The sequence below is a fragment of the Copadichromis virginalis genome, linkage group LG16, assembly GCF_057382275.1.
Source record: "Copadichromis virginalis isolate Kocher_CV1m ecotype Utaka linkage group LG16, C_Virginalis_male_GT1.1, whole genome shotgun sequence".
Lineage (NCBI taxonomy): Eukaryota > Metazoa > Chordata > Actinopteri > Cichliformes > Cichlidae > Copadichromis > Copadichromis virginalis.
Window position 1 is genome coordinate 25,916,525 of NC_140633.1, and position 23,580 is coordinate 25,940,104.

Below are 23,580 nucleotides of genomic sequence, written 5' to 3' on the forward strand. Positions count from 1 at the left end.
GAAATAAAATGTAATATGAGGATCTATTATAACAAACCAGCATGAAGTGCACAGCATCGACCACTGAACTGCAAACATGTTCAGTGATTCAAACTTAACACAGCAATGACTCATAAGCAAAACTCTGTTAGTAAGATAAGTACTGAGCAACAAAACAATTTTCATAAATTAGCCTTTAGTTTCCTATAGGAACATGGGTCTCCCTGTACACTTGGTTTGTGGTTACAAATTAGAAGAGTCCTGTTGAAATTCACACATGCAATTGGAATTTTGTGTGCTTAGTGTAGTAAAATGTGGCCTTCATAATGTTTTTTCTCTCTGTTACCACTCCCAGGTTCTGTGTGAGTGGGTTAATAACTTCCTGAACTTTGTGTCTCTCTAGCAACAGAGTCAGATTAGACAGAAGCTGTTTGACTCCTCCCACTTACTGCGCTCTGTGATGATTGGCCAGGACAGATACAAGCGGCGCTACTGGGTCCTTCCACAGTGCAGTGGCATTTTTGTTGAAGGCACTGAGAGCAGTGAAGGTGCAAAACAAAACCAATGTCTCCTTTGGTCGTTGTTTAGTGTGTTTAGGATCAAAATCCTTACTGATTTCTTTTTTGTTTTTAACATTGTTTTCATTTTATGTTACTTAGGCTGTGAAGTGGAGGAGGAGGAGAGAAGAAGACAGTGGGCTACTGAGGTGATCAGAGTAAAAGGGGAGCAGTTGGAACAGACAAATCCGGTGGTCTCCAGCTCCACACAGAGCACAGACAATGATACAGCTAGCCAGCAGGACAAAGACAATCTCTTCCTCCAAAAACCTGGCTCTTTATCTAAGCTCAGCAAACTTCTAGAAGTAGGCAAAATGGGTCAAGATTCAGACATCAATACACAGAACAGTCATTCTTTTAAAGTCCCCACCACGGCTTCTTATCCTTCGTTTCCTGCCTCACAGATAGTCCCTACTCAGCAGGGTCTGATGGATAAATTGGACACTGCGGTGCCATTTCTGCTCGGTGCTACTCAGCTGAAAAGCATTCACTGGGTGACCCAGAGTCCTCAGTCCAGCCTTCATTATGACCAGCTGTCCAAGACACTGACTGAAAAAAGCAGCCAGTGGTTTAGCCTATTTCCTCGCTCTCCCTGCGACGAGTCCTCAGTGACCTCTGGTTCCAGTCCACCAGTTTCCTCATCTTCTCCACAACCCATCAGAACCAAATCCCCCTCTTTCCTCTCCACTAATCTCTCAGCTACAGATAGCTACAACACTACTCCCGGGATCAGTAACACAGAATTGCCTATCTTTCAGGTTGGTGGATAACAATAATGCATCTCCATCTCAGATAGAAGGATCAGTTCATGAGTTTTTAGAGCGCTGATAAGTGTTGCAAGAATTAGTCCATATTACATCACAATTTTTCCTTTGTTGGACCATGCATGTGGCATTGGAATAAAACTGTAATCTGATCATAATTCTGAGTGTATGCATTTTTATTCTCAGCAAGTAAAGTCTGGCATTCATGAAGGCAGACTGACACAGCATGACATGTCTAGCTCAGTGGCAAGTCCCAGCCTGCCCTTCTCTGGCACACCTCTACCCCCTATGGTGGATCTAGCTTCACAGCATGCAGAGGGTCATGGAAATGAGGCCTCTTTTCTGGAAAATAACTCTATCAACAAGTGCGAGACCTCAGAGTCCCCAAGTGACAAGTCCACTTGTGCCTCATATGCTGCCATAGAGGGGGCCAAAACCCAAGACTACCCTTATCCTCGGCCCATCCCAGAGGGTAAGAACGGCACGCTGCCAGTATGCACAAATCAGATATGCTGGACTGAACATATCTATTGCCCAGACAGCAACAGAATATGCCGTGGCGATTGTCAGTCGAACAAACAAATGTTGCTAAAATTGAAAAGCACAGTCACTTCTCCAATTTGTGTGTGTTTCCAGAAATGCTGCATGGCTGGTGGAGTGTGTCTGACATGGAGAACCTGCACAGTCTGGTCAAGACCCTCCATTGCCGGGGCATCAGAGAGAAGGCCTTGCAGAAACAGATCCAAAAACATATGGAGCATATGACCAAGCTCTGTGAGAACAGCAAAGATGGTGGGTTCACATTTCCTTTGAGAGTCGGCAGACATTCAGCATTTCATGATTTTTAAAAGTATTGTTATTTGAGTTTTTAATGTGATGTGACACATTTGGCTATGGAATTTCTTTTTTAAAAGCGTTCCTTAGAAAGCAGTTTGCTTTAATGTTTTCATACATATTTGGTGGCAGCTATTGGTGTGACAGGGATGGAAAAGCAGGAGGTAAGCAAGGAGGCAGTGGAGAGCTGGTGTGTTGAGGAGAAGGCCATGGAGGTGGACATTCGCCTGCTGCGACAGGTTGAAGCTCTGGAGAGGAAAGTCATCTCCGCCAGCCTGCAGGTCAAGGTAGTGACGAGCATTTCAGCTGTTTAGAAAACCTCAGTGTTTATTCTAATTATTTCCTCGGAAAGGCCATTGAAATTTTCTTTAATATATATACCTGTGTGATTAAAATAAGGTGTTGTGATGGCCATATTTCCCTGATATCTCTGTCAGGGTTGGATGCACCCTGAGCCCCAGTCTGACAGTAAGGATCTGGTCTATCATGAGCACAAGCCCTTCTCTTCCCTGGCTCAGGAAAACAAAAGAGAGAGAGACGCCAGTCAAGAAGATGTTCCTGGCTCTATGGTGCGGCGGCCCAACAATCCCCTTGACATAGCGGTTACTAGGCTGGCAGAACTTGAGAGGAACATTGAGCGAAGGTACTTTACGAGATCTTAAAATACCACTTGTCAGACACAGGCCACCTTGCCTGTCTTTGTATTAGAAGTAGAAAATAACAATGCAAGATTCAGGACACCAGAAAGAAGAACTTGCAACTCTTTTTTTTTTTTTTTTTTTTTTTTTTTGTACAATTGACTTGTTCTCATGTTTCTCAGTTAATTTTACAAGTGGTCTTACTTTCCGTGACCTTTTAAGCAGTGAGGAGGAGGTGGCTCCTGGGATGAGACTGTGGCGCAAATCCCTCGGTCAAGTCCGCAGCTCAGCTCAGCTGTCACTCTGCATTCAGCAGCTGCAGAAATCCATTGCCTGGGAACGAGCCATCATGAAAGTGGTTGGTGTCACCTGCTTTCACTGCACGTTTCTCTCTCTCTCTTCATCACAGATTTGTTTACCTTATTTGATCGCATATAATAAGAGTCACCATGCAGTCTTATAAGCTGCATAGCTTCTCATTCAGTTTCATGAAAACTAATTTAAAAATATACAAGCCTTCTTAAAAACAGTCAAGGATACCAACGCAGGATGGCACAGATAGCTGGTTAAAGCTCTGGAGAAGGTTTAAATGCAGGAAAGATTTGGTAGCAGTTATATATCTCATTCACAATAAATCACTATTTTTTATAATCTTTTTCAGTATCTCACTAATCTGTTTTAGCTTTAATTAAACCAGTTGGGGTAATCTATTACAATTTTTAAAGAGGGATGCTCATTTTCCTGCACCGTTTGTTGCTGTTGTTTCCAGCACTGCCAGTTCTGTCAAAAAGGAGATAATGAAGAGCTGCTCTTACTCTGTGATGGCTGTGATAGAGGCTGCCACACTTACTGCCATAAACCCAAGATCAATACAGTGCCTGATGGGGACTGGTTTTGTCCAGCTTGTGAGTCAAAGGTACATCAGCGTCCCCTGAGGGATTGATCATAGAGCCAATATTCTTTTGTGTGTGTGTGTGTGTTGTTGTTCTGGGTTTTTTGCTATTCATTTTTCAGCTCTCTGTTCATATCTATCTACCTGTGTGATGTTTAATGTGGCTCCACAGTCCTCTGCGTGTTCTTTCATACAGGAAAGCGGTCAATACCCTCATAGTAGGAAGCAGCAGAGCCGAACAGCTGGAGGAGGGAAGGAAAGCGTCGAGGGAAAACGAAGCATTAAGCCATCTGTGGATGGAGAGCTCATCAGTGAGGAGGATGCCAGAAGCAACAATGTGCCAAAGAAAGGTACCAAGGAGGTCAAAAAGAGGAAAGCAGACAACAGCCCACCCAGCTCCCAGGCCAAATTTGACAGCCCCATCTACTGTGCAAAAAAAGCCAAAACGCACAAAGATGAGCTGGGAATATGCCGGTACGCACATGCATATACTTACTGTGCAATTAGATCCTAGAAGCTTGATAATATAGCTTATGTCATTGTTTAAAATTATTAGGCTCCTGTGACACATTTTTATAATAGAATTCACATTTTAAATCACTAAAGGGTAAACAAATCAGACCGTTGTAGTGAAAAGTCATATATTTGCAATGCAAAAAGCTCAGCTGTGTCTGCTCTTTGTTCCCTGCAGAGTGCTGCTGGCTGAGCTGGAGGCCCATCAGGATGCCTGGCCTTTTCTCACCCCAGTCAACCACAGAGCTGTTCCTGGATACAGAAAAGTCATCAAGAAACCAATGGACTTCTCCACCATCAAGGAGAAGCTAACCAGTAACCAGTATGTGTTGTTGTAGTTTTTAGGATGTTTTCATAACATATCTTATTCCTAATTTTACATTTTATGACTCGGACAGTGCTCATGAGTTGAAATTAAACCCATTTCTAATCATTACAGGTATTTAAACTTGGAGACATTCATCATCGACGTGAACCTGGTTTTCGATAACTGTGAGAGATTTAACGAAGATGACTCTGAAATCGGACGAGCCGGCCACAGGATGAGGAGATTCTTCGACAAGCGATGGACTGAATTCTTGCAGTGAACACATTCCAAAGTGGACATGTCCAACTTTCTCATGGGTGTCGGAGGCCTTCTCTTCACCTGTGACCCCAAGTGACTACATGGTTATAATAAATCAATGTGCAGTTTGAAGGACAGGACTGTGGTCTGTCTGCAAGTGTAGGCAAAACACTTAATGGATTTGTATCTTCAAGTGCAATACTGTTTTGTTTATTGAAACACACTGACTGTTCGGCTCAATGTTGTTTGTGCGAAATACAATATTGAGCAGGGACTTTACTTTTTTATCATCGGTACTAAGTTATATCTCTGTGTGTGCTGTATGTGTATTTATTTTCTCAACTACTTTACATTGCATTCTTTTCAAAGCAGAGGCACGAGACTTACAATGTAACAACTGTTGAATAAATGAAAAAAGCATTACTAACCGTACCAACAGTTCCTCTGTCTAAATGCATTCACAAGTTCACTGAGTAATGCAAAGAGGGATCACTGACACATTAAGTGCTAATTCTTTCACTCAAGTCATAGTTATTACATGTTAAGTGTATTTTTACTGCACGGTCTTGATGAAGATGATATCATTGCATAAGGATGGTCGTAGCACTTAATCTGAATATCCACTCAAAGCACTCCTCAGAATTGTAGTGCCTGACTCTGAGGAGGATGTTTTTCTTTTTCTATATGCAGTGTGTGTACTGTATGTGTCCTGCACAGTATATCGTAGGAAACATTTGCAGGAGCTGTAATAGGAGCTTTCCTCCTCTTAAATGTGGTGCATAGTGTTTCATCTCCAAGCGTTTCCTTCAAACGGAGCCTTGTCAGACATCCCGTGGACTGACGTGAAACCTGCATTGGAGCTTTAATCCATCGGGGAGTCAGTGTCACGGACCGCTGGAGGCATCTCAAGACAGCTGAAGTCAGAAGACTTGAAGTAACTGCATTTTATTATGAAAATTGTGTAATGAGTAGTGACTTTTGTAGGAATATTATTTTTGAACACTGGTGTGGATGGCTTAAATAAACCGGTTTTTCAAAATAGCAACACTAAGCCCTCGCTGCTGCTGTTAATATTTTTCTTAGGTACATTTTTCTTTTATTAATATCTCATATTTTAATTGTTTGTTTTCATCAGTTTGCTAAAGCTATAATAAAAATTCATATGCATGCACTAAATACACACACGTCTGTACCGGCATATTGCCAGCACATTTTTTGTCATCTTTGTGGGTTTTGGCTTTTTTTGCACAGTAGATGGGGCTGTCAAACTTTGTCTGGGAGCTGGGTAGGCTGTCGTCTCCTTTCCTCTTTTTGACCTCCTTGGTACGTTTGTTTGGCGCGCTGTTGCTGCTGGCATCCTCCTCACTGATGAGCTCTCGTATCACAGATGGCTTAATACTTCATTTTCCCTCGCTGCTTTCCTTCCCTCCTCCAGCTGTTCAGCTCTGTTGCTTCCTGCTGTGAGGGTATTGACCGCTTTCCTGATTGAAAGAACACACAGAAGACTGTGGAGCCACATTGAATGTCACAGAGGCAGATAAATATGAATTGAGGATTATCATATCTTTGACAGAGCAGGAAACAAGAGGTACAGGCAAATAAAGAGTGTTCTTTTCTATATGTACCTGGAACTTTATGTTCAAGTGACTGTGGGGTAATTTATGACCTCAGCTGTATATTTATATTATAGAGAATGGGAGGAAAAAAAATATAGTTATAATTTAAATTTTTAAAAAATGATTACAGGTGGATGGGGTAGATAAGCCAGATTTAGTGCTGTAGAGTCATTGAGCCTAATACCTGATGTCCAAAGTTACAATGAAATGTGTTAATGACAAGATATTTGTTGTAATTTTTGTTACAAATATGAAAGTCAGTCGATATTTTTGGTGTTAAAATGGCTAAATATTTCCCCATTGTTATTAAACCAGCAAAACTTGTTACATAAGTGACCCCATTCTACATAGTTATAAATCTCTGTATCGCTCGCTGTTGTTATCAGTCATGTGATGATGAGGTGGACAATGTTTACAGTGCAGTGATGTCATTTTATATAATGCAGTCTGAAGTCATGACCTTATTACTCGCTTAAAAACACAAAAGAAACCCCCAAAAATCTGTTAAACCTGTAGGTAGTTAATCCGCAGCTGGTTTCCTCTGTGTATAGTATGCATAGCTGGATGCTTTCATATCAAGAAAACAAAGGAAAATCTAAGTGTCTTTTGTGAAAATGCTTACACTCAATGTACAGTGTGTAAGAAACAACATGAAATCATCTTAAATGCTACATATTATGTACAAACTCTACCCAAACAGGAGTAGGTGGAAGTTTAACACGTATTGAGACCTGCTCCTTTTTCACAAAAAAGAGAATAAACTTAATATGTTCAGCTTTACTTCCTCTCCACTGATCAAAAAAACAGATAAGACAAGGCTTCAATCGATCACTGAGAAGGCTATCTATATACCTGCAGTTTGTATTACCTGGCTGTCACCAGCATGAGTCCAGTGTCTTGGGAGGACTATCTCTTTAGAGTCATACTGTTTGGCAAGTGTCACTTGGTAGGAAGAAAATCCTCCCAATGTTTGCAGATTTATGTAGGTGATGTGGTCATTTCCAGAAGGAAACTGTAGGATTTTTTTTCTGTCCACTTTGAGCACCACAATGCACTATTTGTAGTCTAGGACAAAGAAGATCTCTCTACACTCGTTTATGTGGCAACAGAGGACAGGAGATATGTAAACATACATAAATGTGTATATGTTTAAAAAAAAAAAATTATATATATGAGTCAAGTATGGAGTCTTTCAGTCATATGATAGATAAACAGCACTACAGGGCAGAGGAAAAGTGCTTAAATTATATGTAAAAGGATTTGGATGCATCCAAATACTAGTGTTTACATGTTCATTTATTTTACTATTAGAGGTACTCAAAAAAAATTCTAACTTGCCTCACTGCATACATATTATATGCAAATGTTATTTATATGCATGTATATAAAATCTCAGGTTATAGTCAATTAAATTATACAAAATGAAAACACTTGACTGTAAACATTGTGTAACTCCGTATCACATGACCGATAACAGCGAGAGACACAGATTTACAGCCGAGTAGAAAGAGGAAGTCGAGAAGCAGTTGCTGAGCCATAAGGAGCAACAGGTTGTGGTGACAGCTTTGTGACTTTGCTCTCTTTGGGCGAAGCGGGTAGGACAGCAGGGAGAAGAGGCGAAATCAGCTGGTTTCGTGCAGGAATATCTGAGTATTTTGCGCCACCTTGTGAGCCAACCTCTTCCAAGCCAACAGCGCATCTGTCACAAAATGGTGTCTTTAATTTGCACTCTCCGACATCATACAGATGAGGTCACCTGCTGTGCCTTCTCTCCATCCCTCCTGGCGACCTCCTCCGGTGATAAAACGCTCCGTGTTTATACCACGGCCGACTTCTCGGAGCTTCCCTTTTCTCCTCTCAGGGGTCACGGCTACGGGGTCCACTGCTGCTGCTTCAGCTCCTGCGGCAGCTTCCTGCTCAGCTGCTCCACAGACGGCTCTGTCATCGTGTGGAGCGCCGAAACAGGTGAGGTGAAGGCTACGCTCGAGCACCCAGGCCGCAGTCCTCTCAGAGTTTGCGCACTGGCGCCAGACTCCTCTCTCCTGCTGGCAGGAGCCTGCGATGGCACCGCGGCCCTCTGGGACTTCCGCTCCAAAACGCTACGCAGGTACAATAAGCATCACACAGGGTCACAGTGACAATTTTAGTATAATTAATGTAATCTTCTCCAAATATGAATGTCAAAATATGCCTTAGTTAATATTAAGATAAGAGCTAGTCAGACTCTTATCCAATCCGAGGTCATTTTTCTCTGTTTCCAAATAGTTTTTTGTCCACGTGACTGGAACAAAAAACAAACTACAAATTCACACGTGAAAAATGTTTTTCAGTATTTTGTTCAAAACCAATAACGGAGTCAATAAAATATTTGCTTACTGATAAATGTCAGCTATCTGAACATGGAGTGCTTTCTTAACCCTTCTGTGTGCGGTCTTGACATAACAGTTGTACAAGTTGAGACTGGAGGTTAATAATTGAACTGAGAAAGTCTGAATCACTCTTTCCACCTTTAGAAACCTCTCTCAGCCATTATCAGCAGATGGAGTCATCGCACACATCAGTGTCTCTTCAGATTCTCTTACTTCATGTTGCACAAAATGTAACTTGAATTTTCTATTAGACACACAAATCAAAACGGTGAGAAGGGAATAGAAAATAAACTAAAAAAATGATCTTGACATAAAGGAAAGGATCTCTTAATACATAAAACATCTTTCTACAGGATCTTTAAGTAACTGAGCTCTAATAAAGTTTTGAAACTTGCTTTGTTAATCTTCAACAGACTGGAGTAATTGTCTTAAAGTTATTGCAGGTTCGTCTTCAAGTTACAGCTCTGTCATCACAGACAGATGGAACAAAATCAAAGAGGAACCAGCTAGACAAACACGGAAGCAGCCAACTCAGTAATTCTGATTAAATAAGCCAATTAAAAAAGCATTTTATCAGGATTATTTTGTGTTTTAATCCTCTGATTTTTCACTTTTGTGCTCTGGAACAGATTTTCTGAGCACCCCTAGGCCTGCTGTGTGTCTCTGATTAATACCCACAGGTGGTTTAAATCATTAAACTCAGTGCAGGACTCCACAGCCTAAACAAATTAAATTTCCCTCCTTCGAATTTTACACACTTCCTGATAAACCTTGAAGTCTAAAGCGAGTCACACTCAAGTTGGTGCCAACATCCCCCTCCCCCCCCCCCCCCCCCTCGCAGATGTGCCACCGTAAGCGAGGCCAGCGTCGTGGCTTGCTGCTTCTCTCCATGTGCCCAGATGTTTGTGACCGGCTGCACCCGTGGAGACCTCAAACTCTGGGATGCTTACACCAGCCTTCTGCACGCTGAGAAGGACGCTCACGACCTGGGAGTCACCTGTTGCTGCTTTGCAGCCCAGTTCATCGTTAGTAAGTTCTCTTCATTTGTTACTACTGCTGTAGAAATTCATCTGAAAATAAAATATGAGACATCAGCTGCGTTTATTGGTTTTACGTCAGGGTAAATGGGATTTCTATCTATCTTCTCACATTTTTCATCTAAATGGTGCTGGTAAATTGAGTCAAATCTTTAGAACTACAGATTCCTGTTCAAAATAAAAGTTGACCATCTCAGTTACTCACCTCATTTTCTGTGGGGCTTTTTCCCTCATCAAAACTCTTTTGCAATTTCATTGCTTTTGCTCTCCTTCCTTAGTTCCTTTTGCATTAGGTTCATCTTGCACAATTTTCAGTTTAAAAGCAACTTGCATGTAATCCTAGAAGCAAAGTACCTGGCTCCAATAAAGACACTTGTTATGTTAGTGTTACTGCTGTATGTGCTGTAATGAATGGGTTGCAGCTAAAAAGCAGGCCGTCAGATGATATTTGCCGCCCTCTGCTTTCAGACGCATTCAAGCATGAATCTTAACAAAAAGGGGATGTGGCTTCTTTGGCTCTGCAGATGGCTGCTGTGTGGAGTTTCGACTGGCCTCCTGCGGACAGGACAGCCAGCTGAAAATATGGATTGTTTCCCAGCGTGAAGGAGCAGGTAGGCCGACCCCTCTGCCCCAGCTTCCCCACCTGAGTGCTCCCTCACTCGATTGCCGAGCGGGAGAGACAGGGAGGGAGAGTGTGCTGACTGCTTCAACCTTGAAACCTCTCTGCAGAATAGAAGAATTTTATTAGTGTGTGGAGTAAATCAGCTGCAGACTGACTCATTAATAATGGATCACTTTAAGACATTCTGCTGAAATACAGCAGCAGCAGCAGAGGTGTGTGCGTGTGAGTGTGTGAGAAAGAGTTGGAAGGAAATCAGTTGCATGTATCCATGATGACATTTACATCTTGTACAAGCAGCAGCAGAGGAGGAACATTTGTGTATGTTCACACGTACGTACCCCGGCTACAGACTGTATTTTTCGTTATGTATGTGAACACACCATGTTGTTAGGTTCCAATATGTGTTGCTATGGTAACAGCCATTTCTTGGGAGGATTTGATGTGTCCCACGTGGTGACCCAAGTCCGTGGAGATTTTTTTTTTCCTTTATCTCCGAGGGACACCAGACAATGTCTGTCCTCATTTCATTATGCTTTAGATTTTTTTTATTTTTTTTGTCCTCAGATGTGAAGGAGGTTGAGCTCGGCCTTTTTTGAAATGTGCACTTATCTTGTCTTGGCATGAGGACTGTGCGCTCGAACCTCTCTTCCACTATTTTATGAAAAAGAGACTCAAGTGTACGTGATTTAGGGAAGCAAGGGGCGCATTTCAAAGCTGAGATTGCTGTCGAAATGGAACATTTTTTCTAGTCCCCGCTTTTGTTTTTGTGTGAGTGTGTACAAGCCCCATGTGTTCACGGAAAAATCTCTAATTCCAGCTTTGCATATTAGCTCCATGGGTCGAGCCTTTAATGCTGTCAGATCTGAAGCATTCCCTTCAAGTCACCTATCAACACTTGCTGACATCTCCAATCCACACGTCACATTTGTTTAGTTTATTTTGGTCTCACTTGTATAGTTAATTTGTCGGGTTTAATCAGGCGTTACGGTTTTCTACTCCACTGTGGTGTTTCACATCAATCAGGAATATGCCTGGAAATAACACATTAACCTCCCAGAGAAAATGGTGTGTTTATGTTTTATTGCTGAAGAGAAAAAGGGGAGAAGGTTTGACTTAATGCATGTGTATTCGCAGGATGATTATATAAATGCTGCTGCAGATCAGTTGGTTTTAGCATGAAGAATTAATGCAGTCGATGTGAGTTTATTGGCAAAAATAAAAATCATTTGTTTCCAAGTAGTTGTCAGCAGGGGGCACAGCTACAAGGGGGAAAAAAAGTCATCTACCTCTACTTCTTTTTCTGGACTTCAGTCAACTGCTGAGATCGAATACAGACACAATTTAACTTTGGTCTCATCTTGCTTGTGTGTGTTGAACCCCAGCCTGTACCATGAAGCTGCTTCAGACTCTCACCAGCCAGACGGCCCCAGTTCTGTCTTGTGCCTTCTCCTCTGATGGAGAATGGGTTGTCTCGGGGTAAGACGCTAATCACACTCTCTGTCACAAACATACACACACATGAAAATCACTTCCTCCAGTGTTTTCATCCCATAATTCCCCCTGCTTCAGCAACTAATTATTGATATTTGTACCTTTCAGGTCACGTTTAATATTCTATTTGTGTTATTAGTTCCTATCATAATTTGATACAATTCATATTCAAATTCATTTTTTTCTGTCTGCATTTTTTTTCTGCGCTTTAAACGGCCGTGCCATGGTGAGCACTGATCGTGCTGTTCTCTCAGTCGACCACAGGAGGAGTGCATTTTGTTATCATATAGCTTCTGCTCGGTCCTTCTGTTGTCCCTGGCTGAAATTCAAACACGCTGAAGGTTAATCTGTGCTCTGCGTGGTGGGTTTTCGTGTGTGTGCGTGTGTTTATTTTAGAAAAGAATCCCTTTTTTCTGCTCATTATTCTACAATGTGAATGCACGCATATGCACGCCGCAAATGAAGTTGACTTTGTTTACTCTAAATATTCAACAGCTCCGTGGATAAAAGTGTCGCAGTATATGATGCGGTAAGTAAAGCGCAAACACGCCACCCATAATATGGGGTTGGGGGGGAGGTTTGTTGTTGTTTGCTGCTATAGTTAACTGTGGTCGAGGACTTCTAAACAATAAATCACAGCGTCCATAAACACAGATGTCAAACATTCCCGTTTCGTGTGTTTGGACTTTGTGTACAGAGCCTGGGAACCGTGCTCCAAACTTTGAAACAACATGACAGGTAAATGACCCGGCCTGACCTCCCACCGCAATGCAATCTCTGCAGCTATTAGACAAACAGCAGAATAGGAGTCCTGGTGTTTCAGATCAAAAAGTGTGATTTTTGCTTGATTAGCTTTTCCCAGAAGCACCGGGTGCAGTGGTGCAAAAGTATATTCCCCGGCACTGCTTTTGCACCGTCATTGATGTGGCACCACAGGTAAGAAGCAGCACACCGCTTTGATGTCCTTGAAAGAGTTTAAGATGCTGCACGATCTAAGGCTAGTTTTTTGGGGGTTTTTTTCCTTTCGTAAGTGTCGAGGGAACCAGATTTTTAAGGCCGCTCTCTTCCTGTGCCAGTTTCAGTCAATTACACACACACACCTTTCACATTCCCGTTCCTCTTGCTCCTTCCTGCAGGTATGTAACCACCGTTGCGCTATCTCCCACCTTTCCCTGGATTGCAACGGGCTCTATGGACAGATCGGTAAACGTGTGGAGAATTGGAGATGAGGATGACAGCACTGGTAAATACTCAGCAGAGGATTGTTTAAGTTGGCACCAGCAAATGCACAATCACTCCTCTTTTTAAAACAAAATGTTAGCAGTGGTACAAAGCCCAGAAGCCATTTGCAGTGCCAAAGATTCCCAAAAGAGTGTTTTGGGAGTTGTCCAGCCAGAGAAGCTCCTATTACATGTGTACTCCTGTCTGGCTGCAGTGTCTAGAGGAGGAATTGTGATTGATGTTTATTAGTGCAGCAGGGCAAAGTACCACTGAGCCTTGGAAGGCTGTTCCTATGGAGGCAAACACTGCTTAAAACCAAAAAAAAGGTTATACCACAACATGAAAGAAAATATTTGGAATACTAAATGAAAAGGTGCAATCGTTAGACATCTGGAAGCCTTGAAGCTTCATCATTGCAGCTTCCCTATCTGCCATTAGTCAGGCTGATGTTGACAAAGTAAATTCCATCTCTATGAAGATCTGCCTTTTTTTATGCCTCTCTCTATCTCCCCTTTAATCTTGTTTCTTTCTCTCGTTTCACACATTGAACCTATTCCCTTTTATGTTTTTCGGCAGCAGCTGAATCAAAGGAGACACAGTGCCAAGGTAAATAAATGCATCACACTGTTTTGCCCTTAGAAATCTTCAGTTATTCAGCTACTCTTTCAGCTTAAACCAGTGCTGATTTATTTTAATTCTTCACATTCTTTATGGATGGTCCAGGTCTCAGCATCTAGTACAGCTGCTTGGATAATTCAATTTGTGGATCTACTGTTTTGTTTTTACTTGTGATGGTTTTTTGTTTGTCGTTTATTGTGCAGCACTGTACAAAAGTCTCGAGCCGACCCTCATTTTTCCATATTTTGCTAGTAAACCCAAACTTAGAATTATTAAACATATGCAAAGGACTTTCAAAGTTCTCTGGATGCTGGCTGCCTTTTGTTCTGACTGGTAGTGTCCCATTGTGTGTGTTTTTTATATCTAGGTATGCTTTTACTGCATTGGCGGTGTGTTTGGGACCATTGTCATGCCAAAAATGAATCTGTTTTCAATCACACTTCCCAGATAGTATTGCATGGTGAATCAGAATCTGATCGTTCTTTTGTTTTTGTTCATAATTCCATCGAAAATCCATCGATTTTCACAAGATCTCCAACAACACAGGCTGAAATGCAGCCCAGAACCAAGAAAGAGCCAAATTTCCCCTTGCAGCTGGGCTCAGCTTAGTTTTCCTAGTGTTTTTTTTTCCCACAATCATTTCCAAAAACAGAGCCATAATGTTAAAACTAAAGAAGTGTTGTTTTGACTATAGTGGCCTGGAGTGAAGTGTATGATGTTGAATACTCTCTAAAACTATAGTAGTGGTCATAAATGAAAACTTGCTCCTAGAGTAATTAGTCTGTGTTTGCCTCATCTCTTGGTTAATGAGCATTATGAATGAATGAACAGGAAGGTCTTTAGAGCAGCGGTCCCCAACCTTTTTTGCGCCACGGACCGGTTTATGCCCGACAATATTTTCACGGACCGGCCTTTAAAGTGTCGCGGATAAATACAACAAAATAAAACTAGTACTGGTACCAAAAAAAAGAAGATTCATTCATAACACACGTGAAAAGACCCAGGAAAACAGAGTTAACGATAAAAAACGATAACAAAATAACGCTAAAAACCCTGAAAAAAAAACCAAACCCTGAAAACCATACATTTCACACCCGAGCCTCAACTCTCGCGGCCTGGTACCAAACGACTCACGGACCGGTACCGGTCCATGGCCCGGGGGTTGGGGACCGCTGCTTTGGAGAACTGACCTGAAAATAAACCAATAGGTTTTTTGAAGCGAAGAAATGTGTCACCAAGTGTAGATAGTTTGGGGTTTTTTTTTTTCAGTAACAATGAGAGTCTTTTGCAGAAAAACGTGCCTTCAGGATATGGTTTTGCAGGCTAATGTAGGACTGATTTATTGTTGGGATTTGTTGACAAGAAGAAATGAAGCTCGCCAGTCTATAAGATGTAGAGAATGGAAATGATGAAGAAGTCTTCATATGTGAATCTGTCTGAGTAATCAAACGCAGCATTCTGAGCTATTTCAGTCAACTGCCATGCTTTGACACAGTGTTACCAGCTCCTTAGACTTGGAGACTCGAGGTGCTGCTGCCAGGGCTGCAGAGAGGAGCTCCTGCTTTTGTGCACGCTGGTTGACCGTCATGGGTTACTTGAAATTTAATGGAGCTCAGCTATCATTAATTCCACCTGTGCTTTCACTACTGTGACGAGTCAAGAATTCAGCTTTGAAAAGGGTCTATGGAAGGTTTTGCATCACCTCAGATTTAACATTCAGTTTCCAGGAGAAAGCCCTCTTTTTTTTCCACAGTCAGACAGAAAACAGCTTAAATAATTTACTATTTTTATTTATTTATCATTTATTATTATTATCATTATTATCATTATCATAGCTGTTCTTATGTTATTGTTTTTTTAATGTCTAGATTTTGATTAGATTAGTTAAACATAACCCTGATTGGATTCAAATGCAGTCCAGCAACAGACATGTTTTCAGGTGGGCATTAAAGAGCAGAATTTTATGTGGAAGATTTTTTTTATTTTTTATTTTTAGGGTAGCAGAGACAGCAAGAGGTGGAGGGGAAAACCTAACACATGGTTAAGGTAGTAATGAGCTACACACCTCAAGTCTTCAGGTTTAATCCTGGTTAATGACTGCCAATGTGAACTATGAAGCTGCTGTGAGGTTTCATTAATGGGGCCAACGCACAACAGGCCAGTTTGTCGCCACGTTGTATGATGAATGATGGCCACATAGTGTCGCGAAGGTTGACGAGCTACATGCTGGCGGAGCCTGAAATAACACACCCCTGGGTTTCATTTTCTTTCCTTTGGGAGATCACATACTTGTGTGTGAGGTCAGGTGTGTGTGCTTGGAATACTCATAATGTGGGGCTACTGTTCAGCAACACTGGGGAAAAAGCAAGTCTCCACTGAACTACACCATGACAACTCAGTGTAAGGTTAGCATAAGATTAATGTAAATGTCCTCAGCATGTTTGAGTGTGCATCAAAGTAATTATCACTCACAGAGGGGACATGTCCTTTTACTGTGGAGTGCGAATGGAATCTGTTTGTTTGACAACGGGTATGTTTTGTTGCAGGAGTTAGGGGAATAATCACAGAGCACTTCCTGGCTCCCTGTTGTGTGTTTTGCAGGAAGGAAGTTGCCAGGTCACTCCGGGTTGCTGCTCACTGATTGGTCAGAGGACGATGTGCAGACTTGGCTGCGTGACGAGGGACTAGTGGAGCTCGTCGGTGTCTTTAAAGCCAACAACATTGATGGACCAGAGCTTAGCCAGCTGAACAAGGAAACAGCAGCTGAGCTTGGAATTGGTGAGGATGGAATTTAAAGCAACCACTAACATCAGTGTACACTTCACTGACACACACTGGGATTCTGTGCTTTTGTGAGGATTTATTCCCTGATCCTAACACATAACAAGACTGAATTAGAAAGCATGATGTAAGCTGCTTTTATTGATGCTCTGATTTATTTTTTCCCCTCCAAAAACTCCTCCCAAACAGTGATGTGATTTAAGGGCGTGAAGCAGCAGCATGTCTGTCTGCTTATACAATCACAAATCACGCTGGGATGACAGTACCCTGCTGGATGACCTTTACCTCGGGAACAATGATAATCCTGCTGACAACAAGATTAGTCCCCTCAGGTTCGACCAAGGTCACAGTGCAGAAAGGCTCCATACAAACTGTGGCCAGAAAAAAAGAAATCACAACTCATGTAGGCAGCAACATCACAGTACAGCTGCAAATAATGTGCAAATGTCAGCATTATTATCTCCACTGAAGCAATTAAACATTCACACAAATTCAAAAATGAAATTTACAGTGCCTTTCTTATTTCTTTTTGTTGGCATATTTGTCAAACTGAAACGTTTCAGATCATCAAACAAATTTGAATATCAGTTGAAGATAACCCAAATGAGTAAATACAAAATGCAGTTTGTGAATGATTTCAATTTATTAAGAGAAAAAAAGTTATCTGGCCTTTTGCGATAAAGTAGTTGTCACCCTGCCCCAGTTCACTAGCCACCGATCTCATTACTGTCAGATCTGTTGAATCAAGAAATCACCACAAAAAACATGCCACATCATGCCACAACCAAAAGAAACTTTAGAAGACATGAGAAACACAGTCATTGACATCTATCAGTCTGGAAATGGTTACAGCACCATTTCTAAGGCTTTGTGTTATCAGCGAACCACAGTGAGAGCCACACATGGAGAAAACTTGGAACAGCAGCGAGCCTTCCCAGGAGTGGCCAGCCTTCCAGAATTACTCCAGCAATGTATCGACAACTCAAAAGAAAAATAGGATCCTTGGGAGAGTTTCAAGGTGAAAGTCTGAGTCCAGTTACACATCGTGTAATACTAACACAGAATTTAGTAAAAAGAATATCATACCATGATGGTGGTAGTCAATGGTGTAGGGCTGCTTTGCTACTTTGGGGCCTGGACGACTTGCTGTAATTGATAAAACCTTGAGTTCTGCATTCTACCAGAAAATCCTGAAGGAGAATATCCACGCTATGAAGGTCAAGCATTGTGCAGTAGGTCAATGATCCAAACTGAAAACCCCCCAAAACAAAACCCCAAATTAAGGTTTTGGCCCAATTAAAGTCTAGACTTGAATTGAAATGAGCCGTTCATGCTCAAAAACCCTCCACGTGTGGTTGAATTAAAACAGTTCTGCAAGGAAAAGTGGACCAAGATTCCTCCACAGCGATGTGAAAGACTGCCAGTTATCTCAAACACTTGATTGTAGTTCTTGCTGCCAAGTGTTGCACAACAATTCATTAGGTTTAGGGGGTGATTACTTTTCAATTTTGGACCAAGTAAGTTTTAGATGTCATCATTTAACAACAGTATTTTGTATTAACTGAAGTTATTTTAGTCTAATATTGAAATTGGATTGATGATCTAAACATGTAAGTGTGTCAAATGTGCAAAAAATAAGAAATCAGGAAGGGGACAAATACTTCACACACTGTAAGGTTAAAATATTTTAGAATAGGTAGCCAGACAGAGTCAGGCTGTTACCCCTTTTCCCTCCTATGTATGTCAGCTTAGTAAAGTCCTATCTGGAGTTCTTTTTGTAAACACACAGTTTTAAAGGAAATTTGCAGTTTGCATGCTGCATTGGAGCCATAACGCCCAGAAATCCTGCCTCTTGCCTAATTGCGAGTACTTTGTGCCAATTGTAATCAGCTGAATCACAATCTCTCCCTTAATCACAGTAAAAGCAGAAGCGTTAAAGCCAACTTTCCCCCTGCTTGCTGTTCAGTAATGCAAAGCATGCCTTATGTCTTTTCCATGTGTTTGGTATGGAGGACAGCTCTCATCATTACCACAGAATGAGGACAGAGGAAACGGCAGATTGCCACATTTCGTGGCCTTTTTGTGCTGCACAACCAACAACTATCATTTTCCATCCATGCTGCTTGTGTAAATGTGTGCACATGCATAGACAAACAGTCGCTCACACATGCTGCAGACACACACAGAGCAAATTGGATTCCAGCGCACTTTACTCGATGAAATATTCATGAATCTTTGAGTAAGGGGAGGGGGGAAAAGTTCCTCCAATATAATTCGGCATATCTCTGTGGAAACAGCCTCATTCTGCACTTTTATTGTAGCCCTGCATCAAATTATCTATCTAAATGTAAAGTGGACGCTATAGTTCTAATGGCTTATGTCTCCACGAAAAAGATGTGTGGGAACTTATGGAAATCTTAAATGAAGCATTACCCTGTTAAGTGTAGTTTTTCCATCTAAGAGTCGTTTATTGGATGACTCAGATTGGTTCGGGGGGTTTCAATGTGAGAAGGCGTTTGATTGGACGCTGCAATTTTTCCAATAGGATCTGAACTACTTGTTGTTCCGACAGCACGTCTTCCCTGCTTCATCTGCGTTTCAACTTAAATGCAGCGTTTTCAAGGCACAGACTTAATGGTAAAGGCGAGTCAGTCTGTATAATGTGAGCGTGAATTCTTTCCTCCCTCCATCTCTGCTTCCTGCTCAGTGAATGAGTGCAAAATTAAGACAAACTCACAACATTTAATTTCCCCAGTAAGTGAAGTGACTGGTCCCCTGTGAGCATTAGCTGATTGTGAAGACCTCTCCAGTTTGTTGGAGGCTGATTGCATCCTATAAATGGATCAAATATTCACCAGTACATCATGATGTATGATAGAAAAATTTAGAGCGCATACTGTATATCAGTATGAATTCAATTTCAACTATTGCACACGCCGCTATTTGCAAACCAAACTACACACAAACTATCCAGAAGTGTAATCATTAGAAACAACTTTAAGCCACAGTTGTATAAAAGTTGCAAAAATCCTTGCAACTTTGCATTTTTGCCATCCAAACTCAGTATTACATGACCTTGGCACATCAATGATAAACCTCAGTACAGCTCATGAAAACATTTCTTATTCACTCATCCAGGCCTGTATCTCCCTGTGAAGACACTAAGGTCAAGTCATTGAATTTTTTTCTTAAGTAAGAGAACACTCTGCATAGGTTATAAAAACAGTATATGTGTGTGTGTGTGTGTATATATATATATATATATATATATATATATATATATATATATATATATATATATATATATATATATATATATATATATATTATTTAGTTCAGGCCAGTATATAAATAAAAAATCTTACTTTCCAAACAGAACCTTATTCCAGTATGCAGAATTGATGGCAACAAAAAATATTCTCCAAATTTGCTGAAACAAACATGTCTGGTATGTTGTCTTCATACTGGTTAATTTCCATACAAGGTGTATATGATTTGCATATCACTAAAATCAGTTTTATTTCCATTTCACCCTGTGCACCAACTTGTTTGAAAGTGAGTTTTATTATAGACTGTATATCGAAGATGGACAAAACCAATGCAGCAATGGGTTTTGGAGTTACTTTTTTTTGTTTGTTTGTTTTTTGTTTTAGTTAGTAACGTTCATCTCTAGACTTAAATCACACAGATGAATATTATTTATAATTTGTGCTACATTACATACAAATAAAATGCTACACTTCTTGGATTGTCTGTAAAGCAACTGGATTAAAGAAACACAAACATGACTGAGAGGTCTGGTGCAATTACTCAGATTAGCAGAGAGTGTGGTAGTCTGCAGCTACTTAAAACTGTAATGTCCCTAAAAATTCACACTAAGCATAAATATAAAAATGAATTATCCATCCATTCTCTGCTGCCTATCCTTTTCAGGGTCGCTGGAGCCTATCCCAACTTTCTCGGGGCCACATTTGGTGTTAGTTAAACCATAAAGGCTGCATAAAATTTCCTGAAAATGTATTTTTTGTGACGTCAGCTTAAAATTTTTTGGATGCATGCGATGATTTAGCAGTCACCTATAGCGATAGGAAGGAATAAATGAGCTTTTTCTCTCTTTTTGTTTTGGCTGTCACCATATGTGAACCAAATCTTCAGGACTTGTGAAAGAAAATGTCACTGCAGCTGCTCTCTCTGTCTGAATGAGACCTACACCTCCACGGCACTGCCATTATACGCCGACACACCACTAATCATGTGCGGCTCTATAGGTCATCACTCCATTTTAGCTGGTGGTGAAATTTGCAGCTGACGATAAATTCACTGGGGGCTGTCAGTGGGCAGAGACATGCAGCTGTGTGCAGAGTGAGTTTCCTCTTTTTGGACCTGTTGGAGTTTAATTTCCGAGCAGGATAATGAGAGACGTTAGCTAAGCAGCCATCATGACACAGCGAGGTGTCTGGCTCTTTGTGTCTCAGTACAGAGTGATCATGTGCAAGTTCAGATTTATCCTCCCTTTTGTTCTGAGAGAGAACAAAGTCAGTCTGTTCAGTGCCTGCTGCCTCGCTGCGTCAACCCAAATTCATTGAAATCGCTATTGAATACCATTAACATACAACAGTCTTTGGTTGGTCTTTGTAAGGTAATGATAATGAGGTTTAAATGATGCCAAATGAAATGTTGAGACCAGCCTTTTTACTACATTTGAAAATTAACAAAAGGTGCACGGTACTCGATATAAATCACCATCATGGCTAAAAAGGACACTGAACGGCGTTTTGGTTTTTTAGAGTCTGTGGGCCTTCGTGGTCGTCTCCTGAGGAGAATCGAGGCCCTGAAGGCAGAGCAGAATGGTTCAGAAGCCCCAGATGAATTCCTGTGCCCAATCACCAGAGAGCTGATGAAGGATCCGGTCATTGCTGCAGGTTAGTTTACAAATTAAAAGCACTTGGTCCCTAGCGTCTTAAACTGAGCCAAAGATGGGGACAGCTTCACTATAAAGATTTTTACTTGTATTATCTCAGTGTATTTGGGATGTCACTGTATGTGTGCTCCACAGATGGCTATTCCTATGAGCGGGAATCTATTGAGAGCTGGATTAGAGGCAAGAATAAAACCAGCCCCATGACAAACCTTCCTCTGCAGACAACACTCCTCACCCCCAACAGGTCTCTGAAGATGGCTATAACGCGGTGGAAGTCGAACCAGGAGTAGCTCAACATCTGATAACAAAAGCTGATTGAAGTAATTATGAATTTGTTCAGGGTGCTATTCAAGAGTCACATCTGGCGAAGTGATCAGAATCTGAGATCCCAGAGAAGTTGACTGATATTTATACAGTAAATAACTATTATTTTTAGCTATATTTTACATAACTGTCAAATATACTTGTATTTAAAGAGAGAATCTCTAAAGCAACACTGTAACTATGCAATTTTAATGTGCCTTTAAAAAAATAAAGTGAAGTACAACTCAAAATCCTTTTTTTTTTTAATAAAAAGAATAAAATGGGTTTGCTTTCACAGCCTTATTTGGACTGGCATGACTATTAGCATATCGCTAATGGAGGCTGATGCTAGAACTTTAGATTTACTGCATTTATCTGTGCAACTGGCATCACGTGTTTTTGACTGTGACTTGAGTTAGCATTATCAAAAATCGGTCATTATTTGGCTAATATTCAGCAACCTTTATATAATCTTACTCCAGTTATTAATTACTTACTAAGTACTATAGTGTGACATTTTAAAACCTACTGTAGCTTTACTCTGTTACTAACAGCTTGCAGTGGTTTATTCTAGCTCAGTAATTCTGGAAGATGCCATGTAAAACTGAATGCTGTTGTTTAAAAATCATCGTTGGGTCATAATGAAACTCCCACGAGGGTAAACCAATAGCTCACCCCCCACTAACCAACCATAGACTTAGCTTCTTGGTTTCAGTGGTGAAGATGGTGCATCTTAAACATGCAATAGTTGCAATGCCCAATTTTCAGGTATCGGTATTTTACTTGACTAGTTCTTTTTCTGGCATCTTTTCACATTTACTCCCTACATTTTCTTTTTAAAGGTAAAGATTGCTCAGTGGTATCTGATAAACTGGAAATTTAAAGCTTACATGCAAGTACTCAGTAATCAAATATTATTTTTAACACTACTATCTGTACAGAATGTCTGTACTTTTACAAGCTTAGGTCACCACAGGGAAAACAGCCACCGAGGCCGTGGCATGACTAAAATGTATTGCAATTGTGTGCAACAAACTTAAACTCTTTTGAGTTTGAAATGGTTGTTTGGATTCAGGAGCCAGGTCTACACCCACTTGCAGTCAGTTGATGTCCTCAAAGTGATTTCAAGAAGGTGATAAAACGGCCATCGAAAGTTAGTAGCACCCTGTTGTCAGTTTGCAACGTAGTAGGACCAAGTTGGCATTTGTGTGCGATAGGTTTGTGATCAGAGTGATCACAAGTGTGATACATCAGCAAAAATGATCAATCTTTTGCCCTCTACATGGACAAGAAACTCATATGAACGGTTTAAATTCAGAGTCCAACCAGAACCTAATTGAGTTAAAACAGGAATTCCTGCACAAATATTGACTTAGCTGTTTCAGGATGGTGATTTACTGCAAAATGACACTCACCTTGCTATTACATAGGAAAATAACCAGATTACAAGCAACTGAGTGTTGGCAATCTGTCAGCGTTTATAAATTAGACTGCAGTTATTTGCAAACTTTTGCCAGTCTGTCTGAAGCGATTGCAATCAGTCTGAGTCAGACCATAATTGTTTGGAGATAATTGGTCTTCCACCAGGAAACCTGTGCGATCGCCTTGGTCACTCAAGTTAAGCATGCAACGCTCTCAATCTCTGAGCGACCGGCTGGTTGCCAGTTGCTTGCAATCGGCACAATTTAAGACCATCACTGGGAAACCGGCAATTGTTTTCTAGTTAGGTTCCCACCCTGTCTTTTAAAAATTATTTTTTGTTCTAACATTACATACACCAGTCCTACGCACGCATCTATGACACACTTGATGGACACTGACACATTACAGGTAAAGCTAAGCTAATCCTAGCTCCATGT

At 41.0% G+C, this 23,580-nt stretch overlaps 2 protein-coding genes across 11 annotated transcripts in view; both read left to right on the forward strand.

Moving 5' to 3' along the window:
* LOC146690920 (bromodomain adjacent to zinc finger domain protein 2B-like) overlaps window positions 1–5,174 on the forward strand; it is a 55,917-nt gene extending 50,743 nt beyond the window's left edge. For 8 of the 9 annotated variants that reach the window (XM_085434092.1, XM_085434091.1, XM_085434096.1 and 5 more), the window contains 11 exons: window positions 383–527; window positions 639–1,294; window positions 1,487–1,772; window positions 1,937–2,092; window positions 2,267–2,421; window positions 2,572–2,777; window positions 2,995–3,130; window positions 3,542–3,688; window positions 3,861–4,138; window positions 4,356–4,499; window positions 4,617–5,174. In XM_085434092.1, coding sequence (XP_085290218.1) covers window positions 383–527; window positions 639–1,294; window positions 1,487–1,772; window positions 1,937–2,092; window positions 2,267–2,421; window positions 2,572–2,777; window positions 2,995–3,130; window positions 3,542–3,688; window positions 3,861–4,138; window positions 4,356–4,499; window positions 4,617–4,764 — 2,457 coding nt within the window. In that variant the 3' untranslated portion in view covers window positions 4,765–5,174. The remainder of the gene's footprint in view (window positions 1–382; window positions 528–638; window positions 1,295–1,486; window positions 1,773–1,936; window positions 2,093–2,266; window positions 2,422–2,571; window positions 2,778–2,994; window positions 3,131–3,541; window positions 3,689–3,860; window positions 4,139–4,355; window positions 4,500–4,616) is intronic. The other variant, XM_085434099.1, reaches the window with a different exon arrangement.
* Window positions 5,175–7,801: 2,627 nt separating this feature from the next.
* On the forward strand, window positions 7,802–21,972 carry LOC146690921 (WD repeat, SAM and U-box domain-containing protein 1-like). 2 transcript variants are annotated; one of them, XM_085434101.1, is made up of 12 exons: window positions 7,802–8,465; window positions 9,569–9,756; window positions 10,289–10,375; window positions 11,769–11,862; window positions 12,373–12,406; window positions 12,575–12,615; window positions 12,730–12,813; window positions 13,014–13,120; window positions 13,675–13,704; window positions 16,318–16,494; window positions 21,285–21,419; window positions 21,554–21,972. In XM_085434101.1, the coding sequence occupies exons 1-12, from the start codon at window positions 8,068–8,070 to the stop codon at window positions 21,706–21,708; spliced, it is 1,530 nt and encodes a 509-aa protein (XP_085290227.1). In that variant the 5' UTR covers window positions 7,802–8,067; the 3' UTR covers window positions 21,709–21,972. The 2 variants fall into 2 exon arrangements, with proteins under 2 accessions (XP_085290227.1, XP_085290228.1); XM_085434102.1 differs by lacking the exon at window positions 12,730–12,813 and having other exon boundaries at window positions 7,803–8,465.
* The last annotated feature ends 1,608 nt before the right edge of the window (window positions 21,973–23,580 follow it).